General features: G+C 33.7%; 1 protein-coding gene across 4 annotated transcripts; it reads left to right on the forward strand.

The window, feature by feature from the left end:
• On the forward strand, positions 1-26154 carry LOC126865503 (mediator of RNA polymerase II transcription subunit 13). Of its 4 annotated transcripts, none has more exons than XM_050618093.1 (17): positions 1-148; positions 12440-12773; positions 15205-15373; positions 15486-15631; positions 15722-16151; positions 17144-17293; positions 18804-19371; positions 19448-19654; positions 19740-21461; positions 21534-21873; positions 21971-22269; positions 22560-22751; positions 22876-23220; positions 23342-23680; positions 23755-24039; positions 24110-24381; positions 24508-26154. In XM_050618093.1, exons 1-17 carry the CDS (start codon positions 80-82, stop codon positions 24638-24640), a joined length of 6000 nt encoding a protein of 1999 aa, XP_050474050.1. In that variant the 5' UTR covers positions 1-79; the 3' UTR covers positions 24641-26154. The 4 variants fall into 4 exon arrangements, with proteins under 4 accessions (XP_050474050.1, XP_050474052.1, XP_050474053.1 ...); XM_050618095.1 differs by having other exon boundaries at positions 22909-23220; XM_050618096.1 differs by lacking the exon at positions 17144-17293.
• The last annotated feature ends 149 nt before the right edge of the window (positions 26155-26303 follow it).

The raw sequence follows: 26303 nt of genomic DNA on the forward strand, positions 1-26303 counted from the left end.
GTGATTTTTCGGGGCCTGAGAGAGGCGCGCCGCCGCGAGAAGTGTTGCTAATGAGTGTACGCCGTACGATGGAGAAGCCATGACGCATCCGTCGCATCAAACGAACGGCGCTAGCCTGGAGGACTGCCACACGAATTTCTTCGCACTGGTGAGTGATCAGTGAGCCCACTCTCTTCACTCGTAAGACTCATATAGTCGCGCATATCTGCTTCAATGTGTGTGATTTGAAGAATCGAGATGGCAGAATGGAGACGGAGGCTTCAGAGGATAGAAGTGCCAGTTGTCCAATGAATGTTTAACGGTACCGCGTAATGTCGCGAGCAGAAGTCGCCCGGGTTAACCTATATATCGGAGAATTCCCGTGGGCAGTACTCGATCGTTCGTGTCGACGTCGGTGTTGTGTATCGCGCGGCACTCCCCTCCCCTCCCTTCCCTCTCACCCATTACTGTGTGTACAGGGTGTTCCAGTTTTTTTCTGACTGAAACCTTTTCCATTATTCTCTATGGATATAAATAAGGAAAATATGTCGTATAAACATAGGTTGTTTGAAGCTTCATTAAGAAGTTATGACAGAAATACGTGATGCGAAAGGAACGATATTACGAACTGCTAAATCGTCAGGTGTGTCTCATGCTAGTAGTTTTTGAAAGAAAAAGCATGTCAAGCAAAAACTAATACGTAATGAACTAATATAAATGATTTGATTAATTCAGTGCAAAAAATTTAAGAGTGAGATCTAAGGGGAAAACGAAAGAAAGAATTCCAAACAAATAACAACTAACACAAAAAATGAAATAAAATGATCATAGAGTAATGGATTCAAACTTTTACCGGTGTGTCTTATGACTATTGTCAAAAACGGTAAACATTTCGAAACAGAGTATTAATAGCTAGAAGTTTGGGTTAGGTTGTCAACCTATTTTCGTTTTGTATTATAGTAACTGAGAGCTTGTTGCCATTCCTTTTGTATTTCGTATTTTTCTTAGAACTTTTTAATCTAGTTTCAAACAACCTATATTTATACGACATCTTTCCGTTATTTGTTCATAACACACTAAAAAGTCTGATCGAGCAATTGGAGCACCCTGTATAATATGTACATATATAGCATGTCTCGAAAATTATGGTTCAAGATGAGGAAAATTCTGTGATTCAAAATGGAATAACAATCAAGAATGATAAAATTGCGTTGGAGGCTCCGTTTCTGAGAAAATTGAGTTTGACAACTTGTCAAGTGTACGCGAACTTGATTAATTCCCGTGTGTATACGAGTGTACAGTCAGCAAAATCATTCAATACTTTGTTTTGTATACTTACTTGACAATTTTTCAAATTCAATTTTTTTAATTTTGTTATTTTTAATTTTCGTGTTATGTGGAATGTATAGAATCTTCTTAACCTCGATTTTGTACCACAATTCTTGCAGCGCGTTGTATATACGTACGTATAAATACAGAGATTTACGAAGGAAAGGGGAATAAATAGTATTTACTGATGAGAATAAAAAATGTTTGATCAATATAGGTTCTAAAATTTTGTTGGTAGCAAAATTAGAAACGACGCAATCTCATTCTGAATTTAAAACATTATACTGAGCAAATTAAGAAACAATTCATTTGTGTTGATATATAAGTGATATTTTGTGAGGGAGTTTAACCATATCTACAAAATTCAATGGGTGTGTGTAGGTTTGTATAATTGACTGTCTATAGGTATTTATACAGGGTGTCCTAAGTTTTACCGTATGAAGTTTATTAATGTGTTCTAGAGATAAAAATGTCATATAACAAAAAGTTCATAAGTGCTTTATTCTTCGTAGTACAATTATTCAGTTGTGAAAAAATAATGAGAATCAATATCGCACATGAAGAAACGAATCAAGATCAAAACCGATTTCAGTTTATAAATGATTGGACATTGCGATTATCCGATGTCAGATGTGTATCGATAATTTCGTCTTGTATTGATGCTTCGCATACTATTTATTTCACATTTCATATTTGTCCTATAATTTTTTAATTGAGGATTTATAACATTTTTTTGTTAGATTGGTGCGTATGAAATGTCATTTGTACGAATTGCGGATTTGACAGATTAATTTCCTCCTATGAATCTAAATTTGGAAAAACCGATATGAAAGTTATTAGAAATACAAATGTTGCATTTGAGAACTAGTAATTCTTATAAATATAGAATAGTGAAACTTGTTAGTTGAGAAAGTGCATCGAATTATGTCTAGATTAACAGTTAAACTTTCATTTGAAGAAACAGCATTTTGTATGCATCAATCTAACACAACCTTATTTTTCTAGTTTTATTTTTATACTACTCTGATGAAGTTTGCACGGAAAACTGGACACCCTGTATAAACGCGCAAGCGTGTATACGCGCGTCACTGGGATTTAAAGTTTATAAGACCCAATGTCATGCCTGATTCACGTCGGCCCTGAGTTTCCCACTCGTGAGAGAATTAAGGAGGTTGCAACAGTGCTGACCACTGATATCCTTTGATTACCGTAGTGAATATTGTTCGATTGTTTCTAGCGTGTTATGTTATTGTTGTTTTTACTACTAATCTCTGGATAAACTGTTGAAAACGCGGCGTGTTTTCGTCTCTTCCCCCAATGACGAGATAACGAAATCGTCTCTCGTAACATTCCTTTCGCCTTTCAAGGGAACCACAAAACTGTGCCAGACGATTGTTTGCACCGGTTGAAAGCCCTCGTCTTTGCTCTGCTCTGGTCCGACAAGTCTAGGAATTTCTTTTCCGTTGAACTCAACGAATCTCGAACGTGTATGTATGCGATGCATACCAACCTATCAGAATATATTGATTTTTCGTGATACACCTGTCTGTGTTATATTTTGAAAATAGGATATTGATTCTTATTAACGTGACATTAGGTTAATTTATTCATTAATAGAATATTTAATAAATTCTAAGTTTATTCTGAGATAGTTTCGCTTGCTCAATATATATATCACTTTTTTAGTCTTTTTATCTATTAAAACATTCTAAAAATTTATTCACTTATGTTTAACATATAAAATTTATTTGTTATATAATGTAAATTGTATGTTATTCATCAATATATTCAATTTTATTGAGTAAGTGTTCGTTGATGTCTCGAGATACCATACTCGTGAAAATCCCTAGAAATCCTGAAGAATGTAGTTATACTTTGACAAATGAAAATGTAATACCTTGCCGTATATCATATGCTTTGCTAATTTAAATATTTTTATTAAACAAGACACGTTATCTATTCATTCTTGAAAGCTTTTTTTTTACTGATGCTTTAATGATAAACGTATAACAATGATGTCATTAATAGGGACTAATACCCTAGGCGTATCCAACATCAGATACGTATTTTTTCCTATTCGTCTATGCAACCATTTCTGTGAATAGATTTTCGTCGAATGTACGACTTATCTTCATTAGTTTCTCTGAACTTTCTAAGAATACCTGACATACCTGTGAAGTTGTTATTAAACGTTGTTTCTGCTGAAGATATACGATTAAACATAATTCACACGTGACAAAGCTCAATTATATTTTACCTTTTGTAACGTTATAACTTCATAACATTTTATCTGCCTCTATGAATTTAATATGAACATCAATCCCGAAGTAAATTACATATATATTTCTGTTTTGTTATATTTTGCATTAATCTTCTTATTACATTTTTAACAAAAATTTAATTCTTTAAAATATGTTACTAATTGAGATGTCAGTCGCTGATAAGCGATTACTTACACATCATTAAAGAAATAATTTCTCTTTTTTGATTGTTAATATTGATATTTTTCGAATATACAGTTAAAAGATTTACTGCAATAATAGGTTTAAATACAATTTAAATACAAATAAATATTAACGATAAAAAAAATTCTGAGTATATGAACGCCTCAGTGTACAAATATTTAAATGTGTGTCAGTTCAATACGAATAATATTTACGCGCTTCAATGAAATAATTAGACGTTTCATAATAAAATTTTAATCTTTGTTTATGTTCACGAAACTTGAAAATGTATATTAATATTAAATAGATGATAATACATTGATTTAATAAATATTGAAAAAAAAGAATCACTGATAATTTAGTGATATAAAACGCCTTCGAAACTGTGGCTAAAGAATTTTTTTACTTTTGGGGCCAACTGCCCCCACGCTGTTAATTTCTACTGTCTTTTCTTTTTTTCTAGTAAATTTGTGAAAAAATAAAGGAGTATAATGTTTAGTAAAAGATCGTAATTTTAATAACAAAAAATAGTAATATTTTATACATAATGTGATAGCCTGAATAAATCTTTACATTTATGACACATTCGTGACTCCTGTATGCTTTTAAAGTTTAGTCATCTATTTTAGAAACGGCCTGTATGCAAGGCCTTTAGGCTGTCTCTCCCCTCTTTCTCTCTTCATTTTGACCATGCAGAATGCGCGCGACTCATGTATACACATACTTATCACGGGTATAACGGCGAGACAGACACATTTTTCTGTTACACTCGCAGTGTACCGCATTCTCACGAACAGTCAATCAAAACATCCACCTGAATGAATTTCTACTGTTCGTTTCGTATCTTTCTTATATTTTTTCTTTCTCTCCTTTTTTTAACTTAATTTTATAGTAGCGCTCGTCTGGATAACAACAAAATGAAGAAGTTTTTGGAAATTGATTTTAGGGGATTTTCCAAAGCAGACATCATCGTGATAAAAGTTGTTAAAATGAGCTATTCGAATGATTGGGATTTATAAAACATTAATTAATTATTTTAATTAATTAAATTAATTTAATTAAAATTAAATAAAATTTATTTAATTAATTAAAATTAATTAAACAGGGCTTATTTATCGATTGTTTATTTATTATTATTATTTCGACTATTCTCCTTAGGATTTTTCTATTTTATTGTACATCTTCATTGGATTAGATTAAAATTCGGGAAAGTTTAGTTGTTGCGTGTCATGTCGTCAGTACTGGTTTGTCGGTTGCAGGGAAAACTATGCTTTCGTTTTGGCTCCCCCCCTCCCCCCGCCCCGTAGCTTTCCCCGATGAAATTCGTTTACGTCTGACGACAGTTCGTCGGCCTCCGCTATTCCGCACGAATTCGATTTAAGAAATTATTTCGAAATTATCTACTAAGGATATCTACTACGTAACATGACATGATCTTGGAGTACGGTATATTCTTGTATTATTTTTACCAATATTATGAAATATCGTGATTCTGATAGCATCTGAATTTTTGTGCAATCCATTCTTTTATTGGAGTATTATTTTATTAATTTTGAGGGTCTTCGTAATTATTTGAATGTTAATAATAACTCACTGAAGTCACTTTTTAAACTTTTATTTACATTCTTTATAAAGCATAGTTTAACAATTTTACAGTAATACCAATTTATTTATTTATTTCTATAGTTAATCTTCTTATTATTTCTATTCTATTAATTAATTTTTCTGTGTATTAAGGATCGAATCCTTTAAAGATTATTGAAATGATTAATGTCCTTAAAATTCACTAAAAATCAGAAATAGATACTTCGTTTGATACCCACAAAGTGACATATACAATTTTTTAAGCAGGTAAGACCTCAGATGTTTTGAATAGAATAACTTTGTTGGCGGCTTTTTGTGTACAGCTTTATAGTTACTTTGTATTCACGGTAAAATTCGAGTTGCAACGGCCTGGTAGGAGCAATGCTCGGTCGCAGTGGTTCTCAATACAAATACATGTATATGTATATACAGAAACACGTCCATCTATTATCAAAGATAATTAGATAATTAATCTAATTAATTAGATAAGCACACATGTTAATTTTATCAATAAACATCTATATCTCAACATAAAATTATATACTGGATTATAATTCTTGAATAATTTTAATAATTTATTTAAAAGAAATTATGATGAAATAAATATTTTGTTGCGATTTGTGAGGGAAATTTTTAGTCAAGTGAATAATTATTGATATCAATTGTAACAAATTATTTTATACGTAGCATATTTTATTCTGTCACAATTCTCGATTTACCGTTATAAATCGAACGACGGGAGAACAGGCCAATAATTTCTCAGTTAACTAAGATCTATAATTAATTAGGAATATTAATAAATACCCATCAATTGTCGGTTTTCAATTGCAATTTAGTTCGACCCTCATCCGCCTCTTATTTCCCCAATTCAGTTTATCTCTCCTAACACTATATAAATCTAGAGGGATATTTTCAAGTGTAAATAACGAGAATAACTGTAATGAAACGTACGTTACAAATAACACGAATGTATACATAATATATCAAGTTTATCGCAACTTGTCAAATTAACAAGGAGTGAATGAGAGTTGATCTCCTCCACAATTCATTCAAAAATCAAAAGTTTGTTTCTTAATTTTTTTCAACGTATGAACATACTGACAGAATGGATGCTAGATTACAGAAATAAAATTGAAGCACATCTAACTTGTATTCTTTTTCCATTGAGCCCTTTAATTCTTCAGATCATGATAGCGATGTGAGAATTCAGATTCACCTTAAAGGACACATGTTGTCCAATTTAAGGTTGAAACTGTCTGTACCTTTGATTCAAATTGTTATGGATCACCTATGATGCAATAGCGATACAATGCAAAGGTTAAAAGTAGCAGAATTTGTAAGATTCCATTGTCGTTCTTTGAGTGGGGAGCAAAGTGTGCTCGAAATTGAGACTCTTGATCTTTTTCTTGGACCAAATTTAGTCGAGATTCATCCGAAAGTGGTTTCTAAAAGTTTGGTGATGGGATAAAAAAAAGAATGATGTTCCGAGGTCAGCTCGAAGCAAAAGTGGCGAGCTCAAAACCGAGCAATGTGTAAACTCTCTTGTAGTCTTAACACGTGACGTCCTCGCAGTGCAAGGCTTTCACCTAGGCTGGTCAAGCCCCCTTCGACTTCTCCTGTTTCTCTCCACGGAGCACCAGTTTCAGCATAATCTAGCCGAGTGACTTCGTCGACGAAGAAGCCGCGTGCCTCACGTATCTCGCCCGAGAAATCACCAGACCGGACTCTGATATAATTTAGAATACCCAGTGTCTCTCGAATCGAATTCTTCTCTCGACATTTTTACGTCGAACTTATTTTGCTTGAACTTATCTGACAATGACTGATAAATGACATTTAAGTAGTCTTCATAATTTCATGAAATTAAATTCAAAATTAGAGTTAATTGACTTCGTTTGGAGCGAATGGAAACATATGAAACAATAGTAAGGGCATGCTAAATATTTACAATTTCCTTTGCACGTATAGAGAAATAGGAAAATAGAGGATGACGAGATTGGATGGCTAGGATGATTGTGCGATTCGTGTACAATTTTCTGGTAAACTTGTCAATTAGACAATTTAATTACAGGTTCGACAAAGCTGCATATTACAACATACCTTGTAATTTATTTTAATATAATCTACGTGCAGATTTTTTGTGTATTGTAATTAATTATGTGGAAATAATAACTGAGACAGGAATAGGAATAAGCGAAAGTGATAATAATATATATTAGTCAGCAGGATGCTGTATTTGAATGTTGAGATGAACTGTTTAAGTTTAAATAGAGGAACACATAATTTTCTACGTAAAAAAGTCATTCTTTCAAAGATAAGGGTATATAATTTAATTGTTCTGTTAAATATCGTTTATTTTATATTTACACTTTTTCACTTAATGAATAATTTCTCACTTTGTTGTGCTTGTTAAATATTGATATATGGCTAGAATTTATTTTTTCCTTTTTCGTATAATTTGTAAATTCTTTTTTTTTTAATGGTAACTGCAATTTTAACCATTACTTCGAAATGTCGTTTAGATATTAATAACTGGTTTCTAAATTAAAGATAAATGAAAATAAATAATCAAAAATTATTATAGTTATTAAATATCAGTATGAGTATGTATGTAATATTATTGAAACAATCATATCTGCCGTAATACTTCACTGTAAGTTAACATAAGGATAAAGGGACTTTCAAAATAACCAATAACAAGAACAAAGTTAGAAGAATCCACACAGCAAGTACGATTTCATAGGGAAAAAATGAAAGAGGAACGTCGGTGGCATCGTAGAGGCGTACTCTATCCACTTTCGAGTAACTTGTACGCAAGAGAATTCCGCTTCGTTACGCACGTGAATGTAATGTTCGTGCTGCTTTAACGGCAAGCGTATAAGGAGGGCAGTAACAGAAATGGGAATTTACAGCTGTAGCTGCGTTCTACGCGCACCGAAACACGCTCTGCTACTAGAAAAATGAGATTGTACAGTTTTCTTCTGTCTTCATTAACACGTTCGGTCGGCATTGTTTCCTTCTGGTGACACGATCAATAATTCGATGTGCAATTGTGTATGTTTTCGACTCGAACCATGAGGATTGCGATCGGTTGCATTTGGAATTATAATCGGTTGAAGGCTGCGTCGATACTTTGTCCGTAGTTATTTCGTTGTTCCATATGTTTTTGTTCTTACCGTTCTAACCAATTTAGTAAAATGTTTAGACCAAAATATTGTACATTGATAATATTTGAAGACATTAAAGTAGCAGATGATATGTTTAAATATGTTTGGAATCTAAAATCAAAGTTTCGTACTGTTATGATAGATCTTTATATGGTCCATAGCTCAAATTTTTAATATGAAAAGTAAATTTTTAAAGCTACGGAGTTTTGTCTTTTTGGTAATATTTTTTAATTTCAAGGAAATAATATTTAACACAATGTATTATTTGATTCATTCATTGATTAATCTTTTATACTCGAAAAGAAAGAGTAAGAAGAAACATTTAGAAATAAACGTGTAAAATAAACTTGTTAGAAATGTTTTATTGTATACTAAAGAATTATGTTCGAGAAGACCACGACAACTACTAAAATTTGTTCTTCATTACACCAGGAATGTAGGGACATCATTGAAATAAAGATAAATTTTATGGCCCAAGTAATATGAGCTCAAAAAATTCCCCTAAAAATTATCTCGGTATCTTACAATTTAATATCCAACACAGACTGTTAAATTATTCGATAATTACACGTCTTAAAATTTTAGACAAACTGTAACCACTGATAAAATAGAAAATTTGGAAAGAGGGCAAAGACAGGATAAAGTAATGCAAAGCGAGAGAGAAAGAATCTATAAGAAACGATACCGTGGGAGAAAAGCAATACGAATACAGGCGCGTACGACAGGATGAAACGAGGGAATGTGGCGGACCCGCGAGTTGAATCCACGCGGGCGGCCTTGCACGTCGCCTTGCTTGTATTGATCAGCAAGCTTGACAGCCCCGTAGCGTTGCGATGGGCGCCTTTGCTCACCGATTATTTCGTCTCGTCGACACGATAGGCGCCACCGCGCGCCCTTACCTTCCCAATCGATTCTTTTTTCATCTATTGTCTCTAAAATATAATAGAATCAAGAAAATATCACTTCTATTCGTTATATTTTCATTATTATAGATAGAATATAGATATTGGTGTATTCCGAAAAATTTTGAATTAAATTTTGGGGATGTGTAATTTTATAGGTTATTTAGATATTTTATCTAATTTCCCAGGTATTTTAGGTTATTAGTACTTGTTGAATGACATTAATGATAAGATATAAACAATTTGGAAAGAATTTTTCTTTCTTAAACAGGTTTAATAGTTCTATAGTAATACTTCGCAATAACAAATAATATACTTATCTTTTTGTTTACAACCATAAACATAAATTTTTTGCATCTTGAATATTATATATGTGTCATAGAAAAAATAAACTCATAGAAAAAATTGATGTTTTGTACTTTTTAATTTGTAGTATTTGCATGAAAAAATAAGTAGTCTGAATATGAATTAAAAGTAACGTTAACGATACACGATAAAAAAACGTTATTAGATTTATATATTATCCTATTTAGTATCATAGGAAGTTTCCGCTCTTATTTGAATCTGTTCCGGTTATGTCAGCTGGCAATATGACGTAAGAAAAGGCGCATGTTTGATTGGTTGAGAAGCGCGCGACCTGCTCGCGACTGCGCGTGTCTTTATTACTCTGACAGACACATCGTGGCGCCATACGATAGACAGACGTGCTTACGGTGGCGCCGCGGTTCATATACATTGTACTAAAAACAAGAAAATATGTGGAAATTCTCTGTTCCACCCTGCTATTATTACTGTCTTAGTGTGATTATGACAGTTTTTAAGTAACAGAAGGTAGCAAATGTTATGCATAACCATCTAACAAATAACAACATGTCTAAATCATATCGAAAAGGTATTATGCCTTCTAAAGTGTTTAAGATAAATGAAACTTTAGCAAAGTACATAACATCTGATTAGGCCTAAACTAGGTCGTTAATAATACCGTTGTAATAATTACGACAAACTTATGAATCACTGAATTATTTAAATGTGTCAATAATTAACGATTAATTTGTATTTAACAATAATTAAAATTGTGTCTCTCTCTATCAATTCTTTTTTCTTATCTTGTACGTAGCTTACAGCCAGTAACAACAAAATGTTATTTGCAAACTTATAATAAGTTACAGTAAATTGTTTTAATAGAAAAGATATATAATTATCATAAAACGATTGATTATGTTTGACGTTGAGTGCATTTAAATTACAAATATCGTTCTCACGCATGCGTTAATAGCAACTGCACATTTCAAGTGTTCAGAATCGACTTTAAACTGTATATCGATTACCCACGAAAAAAGCATCGACTATTCGTATAGAAGGCAGCAAAAAATGTATGAATCAGATGCATTAGAGATATCAGACCAGGGTGAATGGCCTCTGACTAACCAAGATAAGATACATTTTTCCTTAAACATGGATACCTTGTATACAACTCAATTTCAACTAAAGTATTTATCTTCCTATTTCCTTCCTATCAAGCACAAGTTCATTGACGTTTTCAGAAAGTTGCAAGCTGATGTAACGGAAAATTTAACGTTCAGTGCAGACTGATGCGTTCAACGGGAAATCATTTGGTTTCGTTACAGATATCTGTATGAATATTTATGATTTATTCATCGCTTTCACTTTTTATTTAGAGTCCTCCTAATAAATACATAGTTATCATATATTAGTAATTTATCATTATATTTTTTATAAATGCTGTTAATAAAACATAAAACAAAATTCTTGTGAAACTGCAATTAAAAAGTTTATGTATGTCTCTAACCTACATTGAATATCTATTTAATGTTCGTATAGAAACATTATTTAGACTACGCAAAATTGTAGTTTGCAGTAATTTGTATTAAAATTGTAAATTATTAATTATTTTATTGCTTTAATTCTTATTAGCAAAGTTATAAAAAAACATAACCTTTTTCTTAAATCATTATGGTTTTACAATTAGTACAATTATATTGTTGATGTAAAAACTGTATTATCAATATCGATAACTCTTTAACAAGATATTAATTACTTTTTAGTAAACAAAATTGCAACATAATCTCAAGTTCTAATACTAATCTGCACATTAAAGGAGAATCTTATTGTTCACGGTTAAATCAACGATTTGTTACGTTGCGTGACAAATGGAAATAGAATGCGGCGAAAGTTCAAGGACCGACCTTTCTCAATGGTCAATGAATGATCCGATACATTCCCTACAGTCCCTAACCTATCTTCGCTAATTGGAAGAGTTTGTACAAGTGTTATGTTATACGTGTAAATTATATATTTTATCATTGCTTTTAGCCGCTGACACTAATAAATGTATAATCAAATATTATTAAAGATATATAAAGCTTCATTTAATTAATTTAACAGATTTATTTTTCAGTTAATTAGATAAAATATATGACATTAACAGGGTAGATTATTTTCATATATCCATTTAAATTCCTTCTCAAAAGTTCAGCTAGAAGTTAGATCTACCATGCAATAGTTCCTCTTTTTGAAATTATCATAGTTGAACATTTTAATATCTTAATCACAATACATTTTAAAGGCAATCTTGTAGAATTTATTTGACTTACTAACGGTAAATAGATCGACTACCTTTTAATAAATTAAGAATTTTAATTCTTCAATTATTAAAAGTCAGTTATATCCACAAATTGATATTACATTCAGCATCATTTTGTTTCAGCATTGATTAATACAATATCGAAATACTCATTGTCAATATGCTTTTAATCATCATCATAGATATACTTTTCCCATGAATATTAATCTTTATAAATATTATATCTTTAAAAAGAAAAACGACCTTCTATCCATACATCTTAGAAAAAATTATTCAAACGCTACAAGTGCACCACTGTATATCTACGAAATTTCTATCTTAAAATTATGAGCTAGTCGTTTTAACAATTCTAGTAGCTCTATTATTAATATTTGGATTGATTCGTAAGAGTTTAATAAATATGGCTAACGAGTAATTTTATTATTATAGACGGATCTCTGCGGTATCAAATGGAAGAAGCTCGTGTGGGGCGAAGTAGCCGGCGATTTCGGGGGTACCCCCCTCGAGGACCCGGTGTTATCGAGCTTCTCGCGGTGCCTCGCGGGTGACATTCTCTGCGTGTGGCGACGAGTCGCCGCTACACCGGCTACCTCCGGCCCAGCAACCGCCTCGGCAACTGGAGCTGGAATCTTCGACCTAGGCATTGCACCCTCGCCCGCACCGCCACCCCTTTCCCTTACTGCCGCTAAGGAACTCTGGATTTTCTGGTATGGCGAGGAACCTGATCTCTCCGGTCTGGTGTCGCCGGAACTCATCGCGTGTGGTGAGTAATGAAGCTCTTACTATCCTCACGGACATCTTCAATTCTCTAATAGACATATTTTATAATAGACGATAGAGTCATAGACGCTTGTCTGTTTGTAAGATGTGAAATTTATGCGTCTAAATTGAGAAATATACAAGGTGTTAACCTCGTGCCCTATTAACTATGGTCGATCTACTACGAACAACAATTATACTCAAATGTAGTCTTTACTTTAATTTTAATCTTTCTTCTGGATCCACACTATTGAAAATGATTGAAGTACAAACAATATACAGTATCTCGTACTGATTTTCATATCAGTTACAATATTTTAAAAGCAACTAGTTAAGTTTAATAAGCATAAAATAAATTATAAAGCTTAAGGCGAATAGATAGATTACGAACGAAATGAATTTTCTAAAACAGTAACGAGTTGTAAAGTACATAAGCTGAAGAGGCATCAGCTATCCGTATTATATTTAAAATACTTCTCATTAGAATCGAATATATTATTCGAATTAGAATAGAATAATAATCATGATTTCTTGAGTTACTGCAACATAGAGTAACATTGTTCTCGTATGTTAAATATTCAAGTAATATGAGCAAACAAGTCTTGGAATTTCTTCATTACGTATCGAACTTACTCCTGAGAGAACTATAAATATTTCTACATATTTTCCTCTGTTGAAACTGATCGTAATCTATTTGATTTATTAGGGTTTGTTATTGGCGAGGATTGATTTATATATTTATGATTCATCTTAAGAACTGAACCAAAATCCTGGAAACTAACAATGTTTACTTTTTAATTCCTTTCAACTTCCATGACATCTGTTACTTGTATCAGAATAATATGAACTTTAAACCTTCGATTACAATAGTTGAATCATAGATGATCCAAACAGTTTAGATTAGATTTGAAGCTTAGAGGGAGAAACAGAAAACCATTGCTAGTTCTTACAGAATTAAAATTAATATTAAAATTACAAAAGCCAAAAGATTTGTTATATATACACAATAAAATAACGATTGAATGATACCGTAAGAATAACAATTCATTGATTAAACGATCGGATCAATCCAAAAGCGATATACCGCGAATTCTTGTGGACGTCGTTGTAGAAAATCCCGTATGCTTTTGTTTCGGAGAAAGAAGGTGTGCAAAGCGAACGAAGCGGTAACGTTAGCTAGACCGTGTTTCTCTGCACAGGGTCGCTGAACCATGTACTTGTCTGCAACTCGGTGCGATGCGACGCAAGGTTCCATTATTGTGCATCGCAAGGAATACACCAATTGCGGAACCAACTAGTAAACCGTTAGTCTTGGTTAAACCAGATTTTTGGATGCTATAGATTAAAAAGAAATTTAAACAACTATACATATATTCTGTCAAAAATTTTAATAAATCATCAACTATTAAATGGATGTAGAAAAATATAATTTTTTCCTTATCGATATATGATGAAAAAATAATTTTATGAAGTTAGAGAAATATTTGTTTAGCACAAACTATGCGATAATGAAAATGACGGTGAAAATAACTCTTTTGAATACACATATTTAGAAGTGAAGAATTTCATATAGAAAAGTTAGTTACAATTGTTTTGTTGCCAGCAAGATATTTTCAACAAAATATACATTCTATGAAATCTTGAATACTAGTGAAATCGAGATCTGTAATATTTATGAATATACTATACACATATAGAAATCTAGGAATCTATAGGACATAATTCAATTGAGTCCATTTGATTTTTATATAAATATTATGCAATAAAGATGTAAAATATAAATATGTATATATTGTAATTTATAAAAATTATATTACATAAAGTGGTATAATTTGTTTTATTGTAATACTAATTTATTTTAGAAAGTGAAACTGATACATACCACACACTCACACAGTTGATGTTCATGAAGCGTAAAGTTCATTACTATTTCACGAGTAAAGCAGAATTACATTGCTAAATGCAAAATTAGACGTATTTTTTGAGAAACGAAAATATAAAGTAATACCGTTATATTATAAGATAAGAAAATGTATATTTCATCTTAGATCACGAGCATAAAATTCTAGAATTTTTTAGTTGTCTCGACCAACATTTCTTTTGTCTTCTACGGATTGCCTAGCGTCGACGTGACTGGCTGTAATTTTATACACGAATTGCATTACTTTCACAATGGAATCGGTCGTTTCTTTCGACCAATAAGAATAGGCATTGCCTCGATTTGATGAAGAAAGTAGATCGCGGGAAAATAACAAAAACTACGTGCTTCTAAAACAAAATTCATTTCGTTCCTTCTGTTCACAAAAAGAAAAAAAGTGTGAATGTAAAACGTTTTCTAAATATTATATCAAATATTATACAAATTTTTGAAATATTATATTATATATATATATATAAAGTAAGATTATGTTCTAATATAAATATTTTGATTACAGAAAGTGAACAGGGTTCTTGGGAAAGCGGATTATCGTATGAATGCCGGTCACTTCTTTTCAAGGCTCTGCATAACTTAATCGAACGGTGCTTACTATCTCGTGATTTTGTTCGCCTTGGAAAGTGGTTCGTACAACCTTATGACGGATTCGAGAAACACCGTTGCAGTAGGTACGTTCTTCTATTTTTGTTAATAATAATTTTCAATCATAGTTACGAGACAAACTATTAATCAATCTTCTTGTAACTTAATTCAGCAAAATAATTTTAGTACCATTTACAGTAGCCACCTGTCATTCTCCTTTGCCTTTTTTGTGCATGGAGAAAGCACTGTATGTGCAAGTGTGGATGTCAGGCAGCATCCTGCTGTGAGACATCTTACAAGGACTTGCTTACAACGCACCCAAACTTCCCAGTCTGGTGTCAAAGGTAAGCTAGATTCTACAAGATAATTTAAAAACGCAATAGTATATGCTGCTACTGCAAATATGTAATTATTTAATGTATCTTCTGTTTCAGTGATACTAGCTCCTTATGGACTAGCAGGTACATTAACTGGCCCAGTGGGGCGTACAGATAGTCAACTCCTTGAAGAATGGAAACACTTTTATCCGATTAATGGCAGTAATGTAGAAGCAGGACTTCCATCTCTAGTAGAAGTGCTTGTTGGTGGTGTTCGCATGCGTTATCCCTCATGTTATGTCCTGGTCACAGATATGGATGATACTCCATCTGATACTGCTCTTTCTCCACCAAATAGTCCTGCTAGTTATGAACATCCTCTCTTGAGTCAGCAGGATATACGAGCGGCTACCGAATTACCAGAACGTGTATGGGCAGAATGTACTTTGAGTTCACCAATTTCTGCTTCCAAGACAGAATCTTCCACAGAACCTGGAACCTGGACCTTCATTGATCCAACACAAAAGTCTTCCTGTACCTGTTCAAAGTAAGTAATACTTTCTTGTAACTTTTATTAGTGAGTCTAACTTTTACTGCATTGTATGTAATATATTTCATATTTTATTTCATGTAGTGGTTAATAGTAAAGTTCAGAAATTTCAGGAATTTCGCATTGATATAATTTGAGAAATTGTTTGTTAAAACAATTTCATATTTTTTCCCCATATTTTTTATATATATCTTCATGATATAAACAAAAAAAAAAGAACAATGCAGTAATAGCGATAGTAGTAATAACACTTTTATCCAAAGTTTGTAGTATAAAGTGAAAGTATATATATAGAATAAGATTACTGTTAGATTTTTAACTATTATCTTCCTTGCACATTTATTATATGTAGCAGTAAATATATACGTCTTTTCACTGTATCTTATGTTTATCTGATAATATTCAAAATAGTATAGTCTGCAATTGTTATTGATTCTATCTGCATGTTATAGCACAATTTATAAAATGTAGATTGTTTAAAATATTACAGTACAAGTAGTAATTTTTTTAATGGCTGTTGCTATATGTGCATGTAAATTTAGTTTTTGAGAATGGCTAGAATGCAATTATTTCTTGAAATTGGTTCTCTTACTTATGACAACAGGACTGTCCTATATTGAAAACTTTCATATAAAATAATATAAACTTTATGTTCCTTTTAAACAATACATGGTAAGTCCATATCATAATAAAACTGAACATAAATCTCAGGATATAGTTATCATGGGTAAGCTTGTGTACTTTCTTTAAATTTTAAATAAATAATAACTAAAAGTTTTATTCAGATTAAACATTATATTTTTTGTGAGAAGAAAGATTTTAACATTATATCATTACACCAATGTAGGTTTGATAAAATTGTAAAGATAATAAAAGTTGATATTAAACTACTTATCTATTTCTATTCCACACGTTGCTGCTCAGTAAATCAGAATAATTAAGATAAGTAAACATATGAAAAAACGAGATATTAAATACATCGGTTGCAGGTATGCCACCCCCGGGGGTTGGAAGAGCCTGGCCTCCTCTCAGGTTCAGAGGGAGAGAGTAGATAAAGGTGGACGGAGGGTCGTACCGTTTCATCGACGCTCTACCACCCAGTGGGATGCTTGCCCCTCTGTCCCTGCTAATGCCCCCAGGTGGGTAATTTCTGCCCCGATATCAATGAAAAAAATCATATTTTTTCCCATACCTTAATTAATCACTGCAATAATGCCAATATCGTATGATCGTTATAATACCATAACGTCATCTTTTAATTCACATCGCTTATGAAAGCTCTGCTATTTATTTAGTCATAGGAGTAACTAAATCTAATTGCACGAATAACGCATTAATCAAACGTCATTGTGCAATTTTTCTATCTTCTTTTTGTGGGGGGGGGGGCTCATTTTTGGAAAAATTATGAATATTAATTGTGGTAAAGCATACACAAGAAAAAGTGTTCATTATTATTTTATTTTAATACATAACAATACGTAAGGTGAATTTACAGTACAAATTTTATTACTCTGATTATTGAAGAGAAGCAGCTAATATGCATATTCCATATATACTTTAAATGGGATCTATTACATTTGTGTGCTTATTAATACAGACTATAGTAAGTATATTCATACATAACTGGTAACCATTATATATTGTTACATATACAGTATCATGGTATTCATAGTTAAGGTATTCCAAATATCAAGAAATCATAGAAATATGTCTCAACTTTGATTAAATTTAAGTAGTCATTATTTTTTATTTCATGCTTTATTATGCAGTTTTAGTTTTCATTTTATATATACTAAATAAACCATATTGCAGTATACAAGGTGTCCAGTAAAGTGTTTAACAAACTTACTCACATATTCAACAAATCATCCAGAACAAAAAATGTTTTATTAGCTAGATATAAGTATTGATTTTTGGTAAATGTGTGATGTGGAGTAATAGGCTGAGACTTCGTTGGACCACATATTATAAAGGTGCTATTGGCAGTAAATTATCATTGAAATTTTATTTAATTTACTTTCTTACTTGGAGGGAATAACGTTAAAAATCAGAAGAAAAATATAGTTACAACAAGATAACACTTCATTATATTGGGATAAATTTGTTAAATTTCTAAATTTACTTCTTACCTTACCAGACACCATGTATATAATTGAATAAAAAAAAGCACATTTTTATATAATATTATCAAAATGTTTTTTTTGTTTTTCCTTCCTTTTCTAAAGTTTTACCACTTCTAATTTGTAACAGTTTTAAACTATTTAGCTCTTTCAATAGTTAAAGAATGCTTTGCATGTGCATAATAATATTATTTATAACTTAAGCACGATTTCTGTAATTGTTATTTTCCTATTTGTGCATTGTTTGCTTCAATATTGTAGTTGAATCATGTTTAGGTATATAATTGTATTTTTAACAATTTTCCTAAGTAGTAAAATAATTGTAGGTGTGTTGTATCATAAAATTCTCTTCATAAAAACGTTCATGGTGGTAGTTGTATGTGTATCATTTTTTATTCAGCATGAATCAACTTATCAAGGTCGATTATAGTCATCAAATTTAAAATATGAAATATATCATTAATATTTTTATGATACCCGGATTATTAAAAATAACTTAATTTATGATTATGTTTTCTAATTGGAATAGGTCTGTATTGAACAGAACAGAAGCGCCAAGTACACCACCAGGCGGACCTCCTTCTTATTCAAGGGGACCACCAACAGGGGGAGATTGTCTACCAGTTCCATCTGTTGGCTCACCAGGATCTCCTGCACCTTCACCTCTTCCAACACCACATTCCGAGCCAGCATCAGTTCCACCAGCAGAGCCTACAATGCCTACTCTTAGTCCTCAACCACCACCCAGTCATACAAACACTGCCCCACCACTAACCCCTTCTCAAGGCCCAAAATCAATTTCCTCTGCATGCAATAATCAAGTGCATAGTCCAGCCCCTGGACCAACATTAAAACGACCAGTCTTAACCTCTAGAGAATGTGAGGATATATATCTAGAAAACGAACAGTCATTACCTTGGCTCTATGATTATTCAACGCAAGAAGCATGGCTCAATCATCCTGTAAAGCGTTTTAAGGAATCTAATACCAGTCCAGTCAATGTGAGGAGCAATACATTATATCCACCAATGAATTCTCAGGTTCCTCAATCTCAAACACCCAAATTAGAGATTAAGCAAGAACCAAATGTCAATGTTGTAAGTGACCTCTTTCATTTGTCTGAAATATTATTTACATTTTTCATATACATTGTATTTATTAATATTCGTGCAGGGAGATTGCATCGGAAGAAGAACAGATCCGTATGAGTTTGATGCAACAGGTGAAGAAAATGGCACAAGCGTTGATGGACTTAGACGGCCAAGAGATGATCCTACTAAACCAGGATCGTTATTTACTAGTGAAGGTCTTCAAGCATCCTATAAAGATTTAGACCAAATCTTTGATAATTCCGATCCTGACACTTCTAGCGATGAAATCGTACGCATTGCCTTTCCTTTTCTCTCTCTGATATTTAATATTGCGTTTGTGATTAAAGTTACAAATTATACAATATTTTTTATAGAATTTAAACCAGCTTCAAGTACAAACTCCCCCAGAGTCGAATAGATCTGGTGGACTACATGAAGAAACCAGGGTAGATGCCAATAACAGACATAATAACCGGGGAGTTGGCGTGTTACGACCAGAAGAACTTTCCAAAATGTTTCCGACGCCACCATCCTTAGAGCATAATCCCGTTGCTTCACCTTGTCAGTTAAACGACCCTTTAATGGACCAGACGGAACTTTCTGTACCTCAACGACCACTTAGGCATCTCCCCGACATTTATCCGAACATGGGATCTCCTCAAGAAGAACCAATCGATGATTGGTCCTACGTGTTCAAACCTACACCTATTTGTAAGATGGTTGGTTCTTCCAAATATGCTCCACTCACAAATCTGCCCAGCCAATCTCTACCACCTGTTACACTGCCATCGCACTGCGTATATAGATCTTCTTGGCAGTGCAACTCTACTTCCAACAATTCAGATAAACCACTTCCACCAACTAGACCTGGTTCAGTTCAACAACAACAACAACAACCATGCCCTCCGAGTCCAGCACCATTGGGAGCACCATATCGCTCGGCAACTATATCTGGAAGACCACCGCCGCCGCCATATGATCAACCAAGTCCAGCTACATCTACCACCTCTTCCTATCTGAACAAAAATCTGAATAGCATCGAAGCAGACACACCAGGCCCTACTCGTGCGCCAGAATCGAACTCTCTCATAGTGAATATCCTCTTAGGTGACACTGTGCTTAATATCTTCCGTGATCACAATTTTGACAGTTGCAGTCTCTGCGTGTGCAATGCAGGTCCAAAAGTTGTTGGTAATATTAAAGGTGCAGACGCTGGTGTGTATCTTACCCACTCATGGTCAGGCGGAGCACTGTTTCAAGATGATGATCAGATTAGGTGCAGTTGTGGCTTTAGTGCGGTTGTAAATCGACGGTTAGCTCATCAAGCTGGCTTGTTCTACGAAGATGAGATGGAAATTACTGGTATTGCAGAGGATCCAGCAGAGAAGAAAAAAGCGTCTCTAATCGCTGTAGCCTGTGGAGGGGGCAAATCGTCGGAAGGTTTAGACGTGATACCACCTAATGTGTTAGAATTGCTCAGAGAACAGTGCCTGATCATACAGAGCTCCGCAAGCAGTCTTTACAGAGCATCCAGGATCTATTCCTCAATGAAGAGCTACCCGATGCTTACGCCTACTGTGAATATGTTGGAATTCAATGATGGTAACGAAGTGTCGCTAGCAGCTCTCGATCAGGGTAAAATTAATGGTACACACAATGAAAGAACTAATCGTGTAATTGGAGTGCATCGATGGGTGTTCCTTAGAGCGAAAGGACCTCAGTGCAGTGGTGATATCGTGAGAATGATGAGAGCTCTACAACCACTGTTGCAAGATGCTGTGCAGAAAAAATGTACAACTCGAATGTGGGAAGCACCATATACCGTTGCAGGTCCCTTGACTTGGAGACAATTCCATCGTTTAGCTGGTCGCGGAACCGATGATCGATGTGAACCTCAACCAATACCTGCATTGGTTGTTGGATATGACCGAGATTGGCTGTCTTTATCACCTTATGCTTTAAGTTATTGGGAGAAACTACTCTTGGAGCCATATGCTGGACCAAGAGACGTCGCCTATGTAGTGGTAGCACCAGACAATGATTGTGTTATTAATAAAGTAAAATCATTCTTCCGCGAACTATCAACTACATATGAAGTAAGTAAATGAATTTCGCATAACATATTAATATGTTTTTATCTTTGATTATAAAGCTATGATTTATTTTAGATTTGTCGGCTAGGAAGGCATACACCTATTTCGAAAGCGTTACGCGATGGTATTCTTCGCGTTGGAAAAGCATCAATACAGAAACAAGTCAAGCAACCAATAGACGATTGGTTTAAACTTTTAGGAGAGAACCAATTAGGAGAACTATTGCGATTGTATGCGCAAGTCTGTAATCATCGATTAGCTCCATATTTAACACAGGTTATTCAAGATCGAAGTTTGTTAGATCCTGGAGACTCGCAACCGACCAACAAACAACAACAGCCGCAAACAACTATTCCTGTTACTGACACAATGCCAGCCACACCTGATGTAATGACTAACAAACCAGAATCAGTTGGTACGTTTTCATATCAAGTACCTTCTTACATTGTAAGTTAAGTTATCCTTACATTTGTTTAGAGATAAATTTACATATAAAATTTGCACATTTTTAGAAGGAGAAAATCCTAGAAGTGAAACACCGTCATCAAACACAACAACAAATACTAATTCTAATACCGGTAACACAACACCAACTTCACAAACTGCCACGATACACACTAATACAACATCGGGTCCAGATGAAGAGGAAATCGAGCCTCCAGCTATAGTCGTTTACTTAGTAGAACCTTTCTCATTGGGAGGTCCCGAAGATGCTGACCGACGAAGACTTGCTATTTTAGCTTTGTTACGTGCATATTCGACAGCAGTTAATAGCATGCCTGAAAATCTTAGATCCAATATCAACGTTCAGGTAAGATTGAATTGTGATTTTTCTTACGTTTTGTTAAAAGATCTCGAGCAACGGTAAAATGGAGAACTGAAGAAGTATTTCGCGCCGACTACATCTTTTCTATATTATAATAAAAACATTCTTGTTATAATTTATATTTTTAAAATTATTATATTTATATCAATTTATATTATTTTAATTATATTAATTTATATTATACACGTTAAAGCGAAATAATATTCAACGTTTTGTACATTGTACTTCAAATTAAGCAACTTACTAATTTATTTTCAATTTGTTTTCATCTTCAGATAATATCTTTGGAAAGTATAATGGAGTTAGGACGAGCTAGGGAAAGGCGCAAAATACAGGACGAAATGAGAGCTTTAGCGTTAAACGTGTTTCTACAGGGCCGCCGGTTATTAAATCATAACTCCACAGTAAAAAGTCTTACTGGTTTTGGTACCGCTGCCGCAGCAGACATTTTCCTTAAGAGTAAAGATGTAAGATGCATTTTTGTATTTTGTGTAGAACTGTTCCCTTAAAATAGACAATCGCGTTGCCCATGTGCCGTTTAAGACGACGAAAGTAGTAAAAGTAAACAGGCCATGACTCGATCATTTTCAGTCTTATAGTAATACTCTTGCAACTATACATCAGGAACGAAATAGAGCCCCGTACCGGTTGTACTCACCCGCCTACGTCTTGGCTCCACTACGGGCGAAAAGCGAAGCACCAGAGTCTTTTGGCATCGCTGGACCAGAAGAGTGTGCAGTTTTGTATCTCAGCTATTGTCTTAGCGAAGATCAATCATGGCTGCTAGCAGTTGCAACTGATGATAGAGGAGAAATATTTGAAACAGCTACTATCAACATTGATATACCAAATAGAAAAAGAAGAAAACGCGCCTCAGCCAGACGAATTGGATTACAAAAATTGATGGATTTCATACTTGGTGTAATGTCTCAAGGTGTAAGTAGCTCACAACAAAATATCAAATGTTGTTTAAAATATTGAATCATAAAAATTAAAAATAATGAAAATATAATTGAATTAAAAAATATATACTCAAATTGGATGTTTCCATATTTAGGTACAACCTTGGAGGTTAGTAGTAGGTCGTGTGGGACGTATTGGACATGGTGAGTTGAAAGGTTGGAGCTGGTTACTATCCAGAAAAGCGCTTCTCAAAGCCTCTAAACACCTTAAAGAAATATGTGGCCAGTGCAATCTTTTATATCCGTCAGCAGCACCTTGTGTGCTTAGCGCCTGTCTAGTCTCCCTTGAACCAGATTCAACTCTCAGGCTTATGGCTGATCAATTCACACCTGATGAAAGGTTTAGTCAGGCGTCAGTAAACTGCCAATTATCTACACCACAAGATGTTACGTGCACTCATATTCTCGTTTTTCCTACATCTGCTACCACACAGGTACAAATTTTTTTTTTAAGAGAAAAAATTTAAATGTAACTGAATGTCTAAAAATGATCATTTTTCTGCTACAGTCATCACAGACTGCATTTCAAGAGCAGCATATTAATGGACCAGAATTAGGAGATGATGAGCTATTTTCTGCACTAAACGATGATATGCCAGAAGGTATGGAAGGCATGGGAGACTTCAATGACATCTTCAATGTATGGCCAGAGGCTGGTGCTGGTGGAGGTCAAAGCCCTGGTGGTAGCCCACATCGTCCTGAAGGATCCCCACTGGGTGGAGATGGTGGAGGTTCAGGATTAGGCAATCATGATGGTCCTGGTAGTCCGTTTCCATGTAGTAACACACCAAGAGTAAGTTAAATATTTATACATATTATCTGTCTGTAAACGGTTAGTTAACTGTAAAATTTATAATTGATAGGTAGCAGTTGCTGAACAAGCAGAAGAAGTTGGAACTCTATTGCAGCAACCACTTGCTCTTGGTTACTTAGTGTCTACTGCACCAACTGGACGAATGCCACCATGGTTTTGGTCAGCCTGTCCCCATTTAGAGGGTGTTTGCCCAGTGTTCTTGAAAAATGCCTTACATTTGCATAGTCCAGCAATACAGCAGAATAGTGATGATCTATTGCAACAACAAAGTGCACTCACTGCTCATCCATTAGATTCACAGTATACCACCGATGTGCTCAGGTTTATATTGTTGCTTTCATTGACCGCATATTTTAATTTTTAATTTAATTACTATAATTCAATATAATTCATTTATAAATATCAAAATCTATCATTTTATTAATTATTATTATTAATATATTTCAGATATGTGCTGGAGGGATACAATGCACTATCATGGCTTGCAGTGGATGCGAACACGAAGGATCGTTTATCCTGCTTACCAGTGCACGTACAAGCGCTCATGCAACTCTACCATGCAGCGGCAGCTCTCGTCTGACCCACACCTTCTCCTTTCGTAGTGCAGTATGTGCACCTCTTTCATGCACTCCTTTACCATACCGCCACTTGGGGCTTTACGAGAGCAACTGGTTTCCTACGTCCGTCTTCAACTGTTTGTTAGAGACTTTAAGATTTCCTGGATAACTGGGAGAAAACGATCCTTCAAATATTAATCGATAAACCTCCAATGCGAAATACTGACTTTTTTTACTCGATTCTTTTTTAAATTAATACGATAATACGCCGCGATCGTAGCGTAAACTTGATGATTATCGATGCACAGTAATTCTTTTTAACGTTTTTCTATTCGTGTAATTCGTCAGGCGAAAAAAAAGGTAAATAGATCGTATTTTGTGTTTTCCGAAAAACAAAAAATAAGATAACACGAGATACTATTATTGATGACCGTACATTGCCGCATACCAAATGGAATCTGATGAATGGGAAGTAAAATTGTATGTGCGAGAGATTGATAGAACGAATGAACATGTGCGAGAACGAAAGAAAGTGAATAAAAGAGAGCATGTGAGAGAGAGGAAAAAGAGAAAGAACGAATGCGCGCGTATAAACGGAAAGAAAAGGAGAAACAAAAGAAAACGCGCTATAAGAAATTAACTTACAATTGCCTCTCTGTCGGTAGATAGTTCAATTACAAATCAGAATCTCTAGAAAATTACATAACCAAAATGTTTTTAATTGTAAATTGAATTTTGTACAAAGCTTTTATTATTAATAACGACGAAGTAATATAAATAATATTACGTTGTTTTTTAATTTTATATAGATGATGTAAATGAAAAAAGAAGAACGGAAAAAGAGAGGCGATATACTTCTTTTTTACAAGTAAAAATGCCTCGTACAAGCCCCTGGTGTGAGATAATTGCATATTATACTATATTATGCTCGCGCGGCACTGGGTCTCTGTTATCATGTTTCCTGGACCCATTAGCGCAATTTTTCGATGCTGTTTGACAAATTTTATTCAAATTAGGTGACCTTTATATATTATACATACATTAATAGTGTAAAATATTGTTTTTAAATAATTTATGAAGTGAGAGACATCGCCGAGATATTAGATAATTGAGAATGAGCGAAAAGAGCGCGAGAGAGTAAATGAGAATGAGAGAAGAGCACAGAGAGGTTTGTTCTCTATAATTTAGGAAACAGATGGTTTCACATACAAACAAATGAGCGCGCGGGATGAAAAAGTATATAAGGAAAAATAAAAAGACAAGAGAAAAGAATACAGGGCGCGTCTGAATGAAAGCCGATGATGGCTAATTGCGTCAGTCGCATAGTACAAATATGACTTGTACATAGCAACCCCTAATCCTCTCCCCCCTATAAAGTTAATTGGTTAATTTACTCACACACCACACTCACACTGTATCTATAGTATTTATTATCTGGGTAGAACATCATTATTGGGATTATTATTATTAATTATTATTATTATTATTACCATTATTATATTAATATTACGAAATACAGTTTTATGTGTATATATAATTATATACCTCATTTCACATGAAGTGTATGTATGTCTTACAGTTTTGATGTTGCAAGCATAGTAGAAACAGACTAACATTTTCATTTCTGTAAAATTTACCACTAGTTTAAAATTCACTGTGCATCATTTTTCTGGTAGTCACATTCTC

This window comes from Bombus huntii, chromosome 5, assembly GCF_024542735.1.
Source record: "Bombus huntii isolate Logan2020A chromosome 5, iyBomHunt1.1, whole genome shotgun sequence".
NCBI lineage: Eukaryota > Metazoa > Arthropoda > Insecta > Hymenoptera > Apidae > Bombus > Bombus huntii.

Excerpts from the sequence above, each read along its gene's own strand:
- LOC126865503 (XM_050618093.1), top strand. The coding sequence starts at position 80 with ATGACGCATCCGTCGCATCAAACGAACGGCGCTAGCCTGGAGGACTGC. Across the intron at positions 15,632-15,721 it reads TTCCCAGTCTGGTGTCAAAG|TGATACTAGCTCCTTATGGA; the intron begins GTAAGCTAGATT and ends CTTCTGTTTCAG. Across the intron at positions 17,294-18,803 it reads GTCCCTGCTAATGCCCCCAG|GTCTGTATTGAACAGAACAG; the intron begins GTGGGTAATTTC and ends TAATTGGAATAG.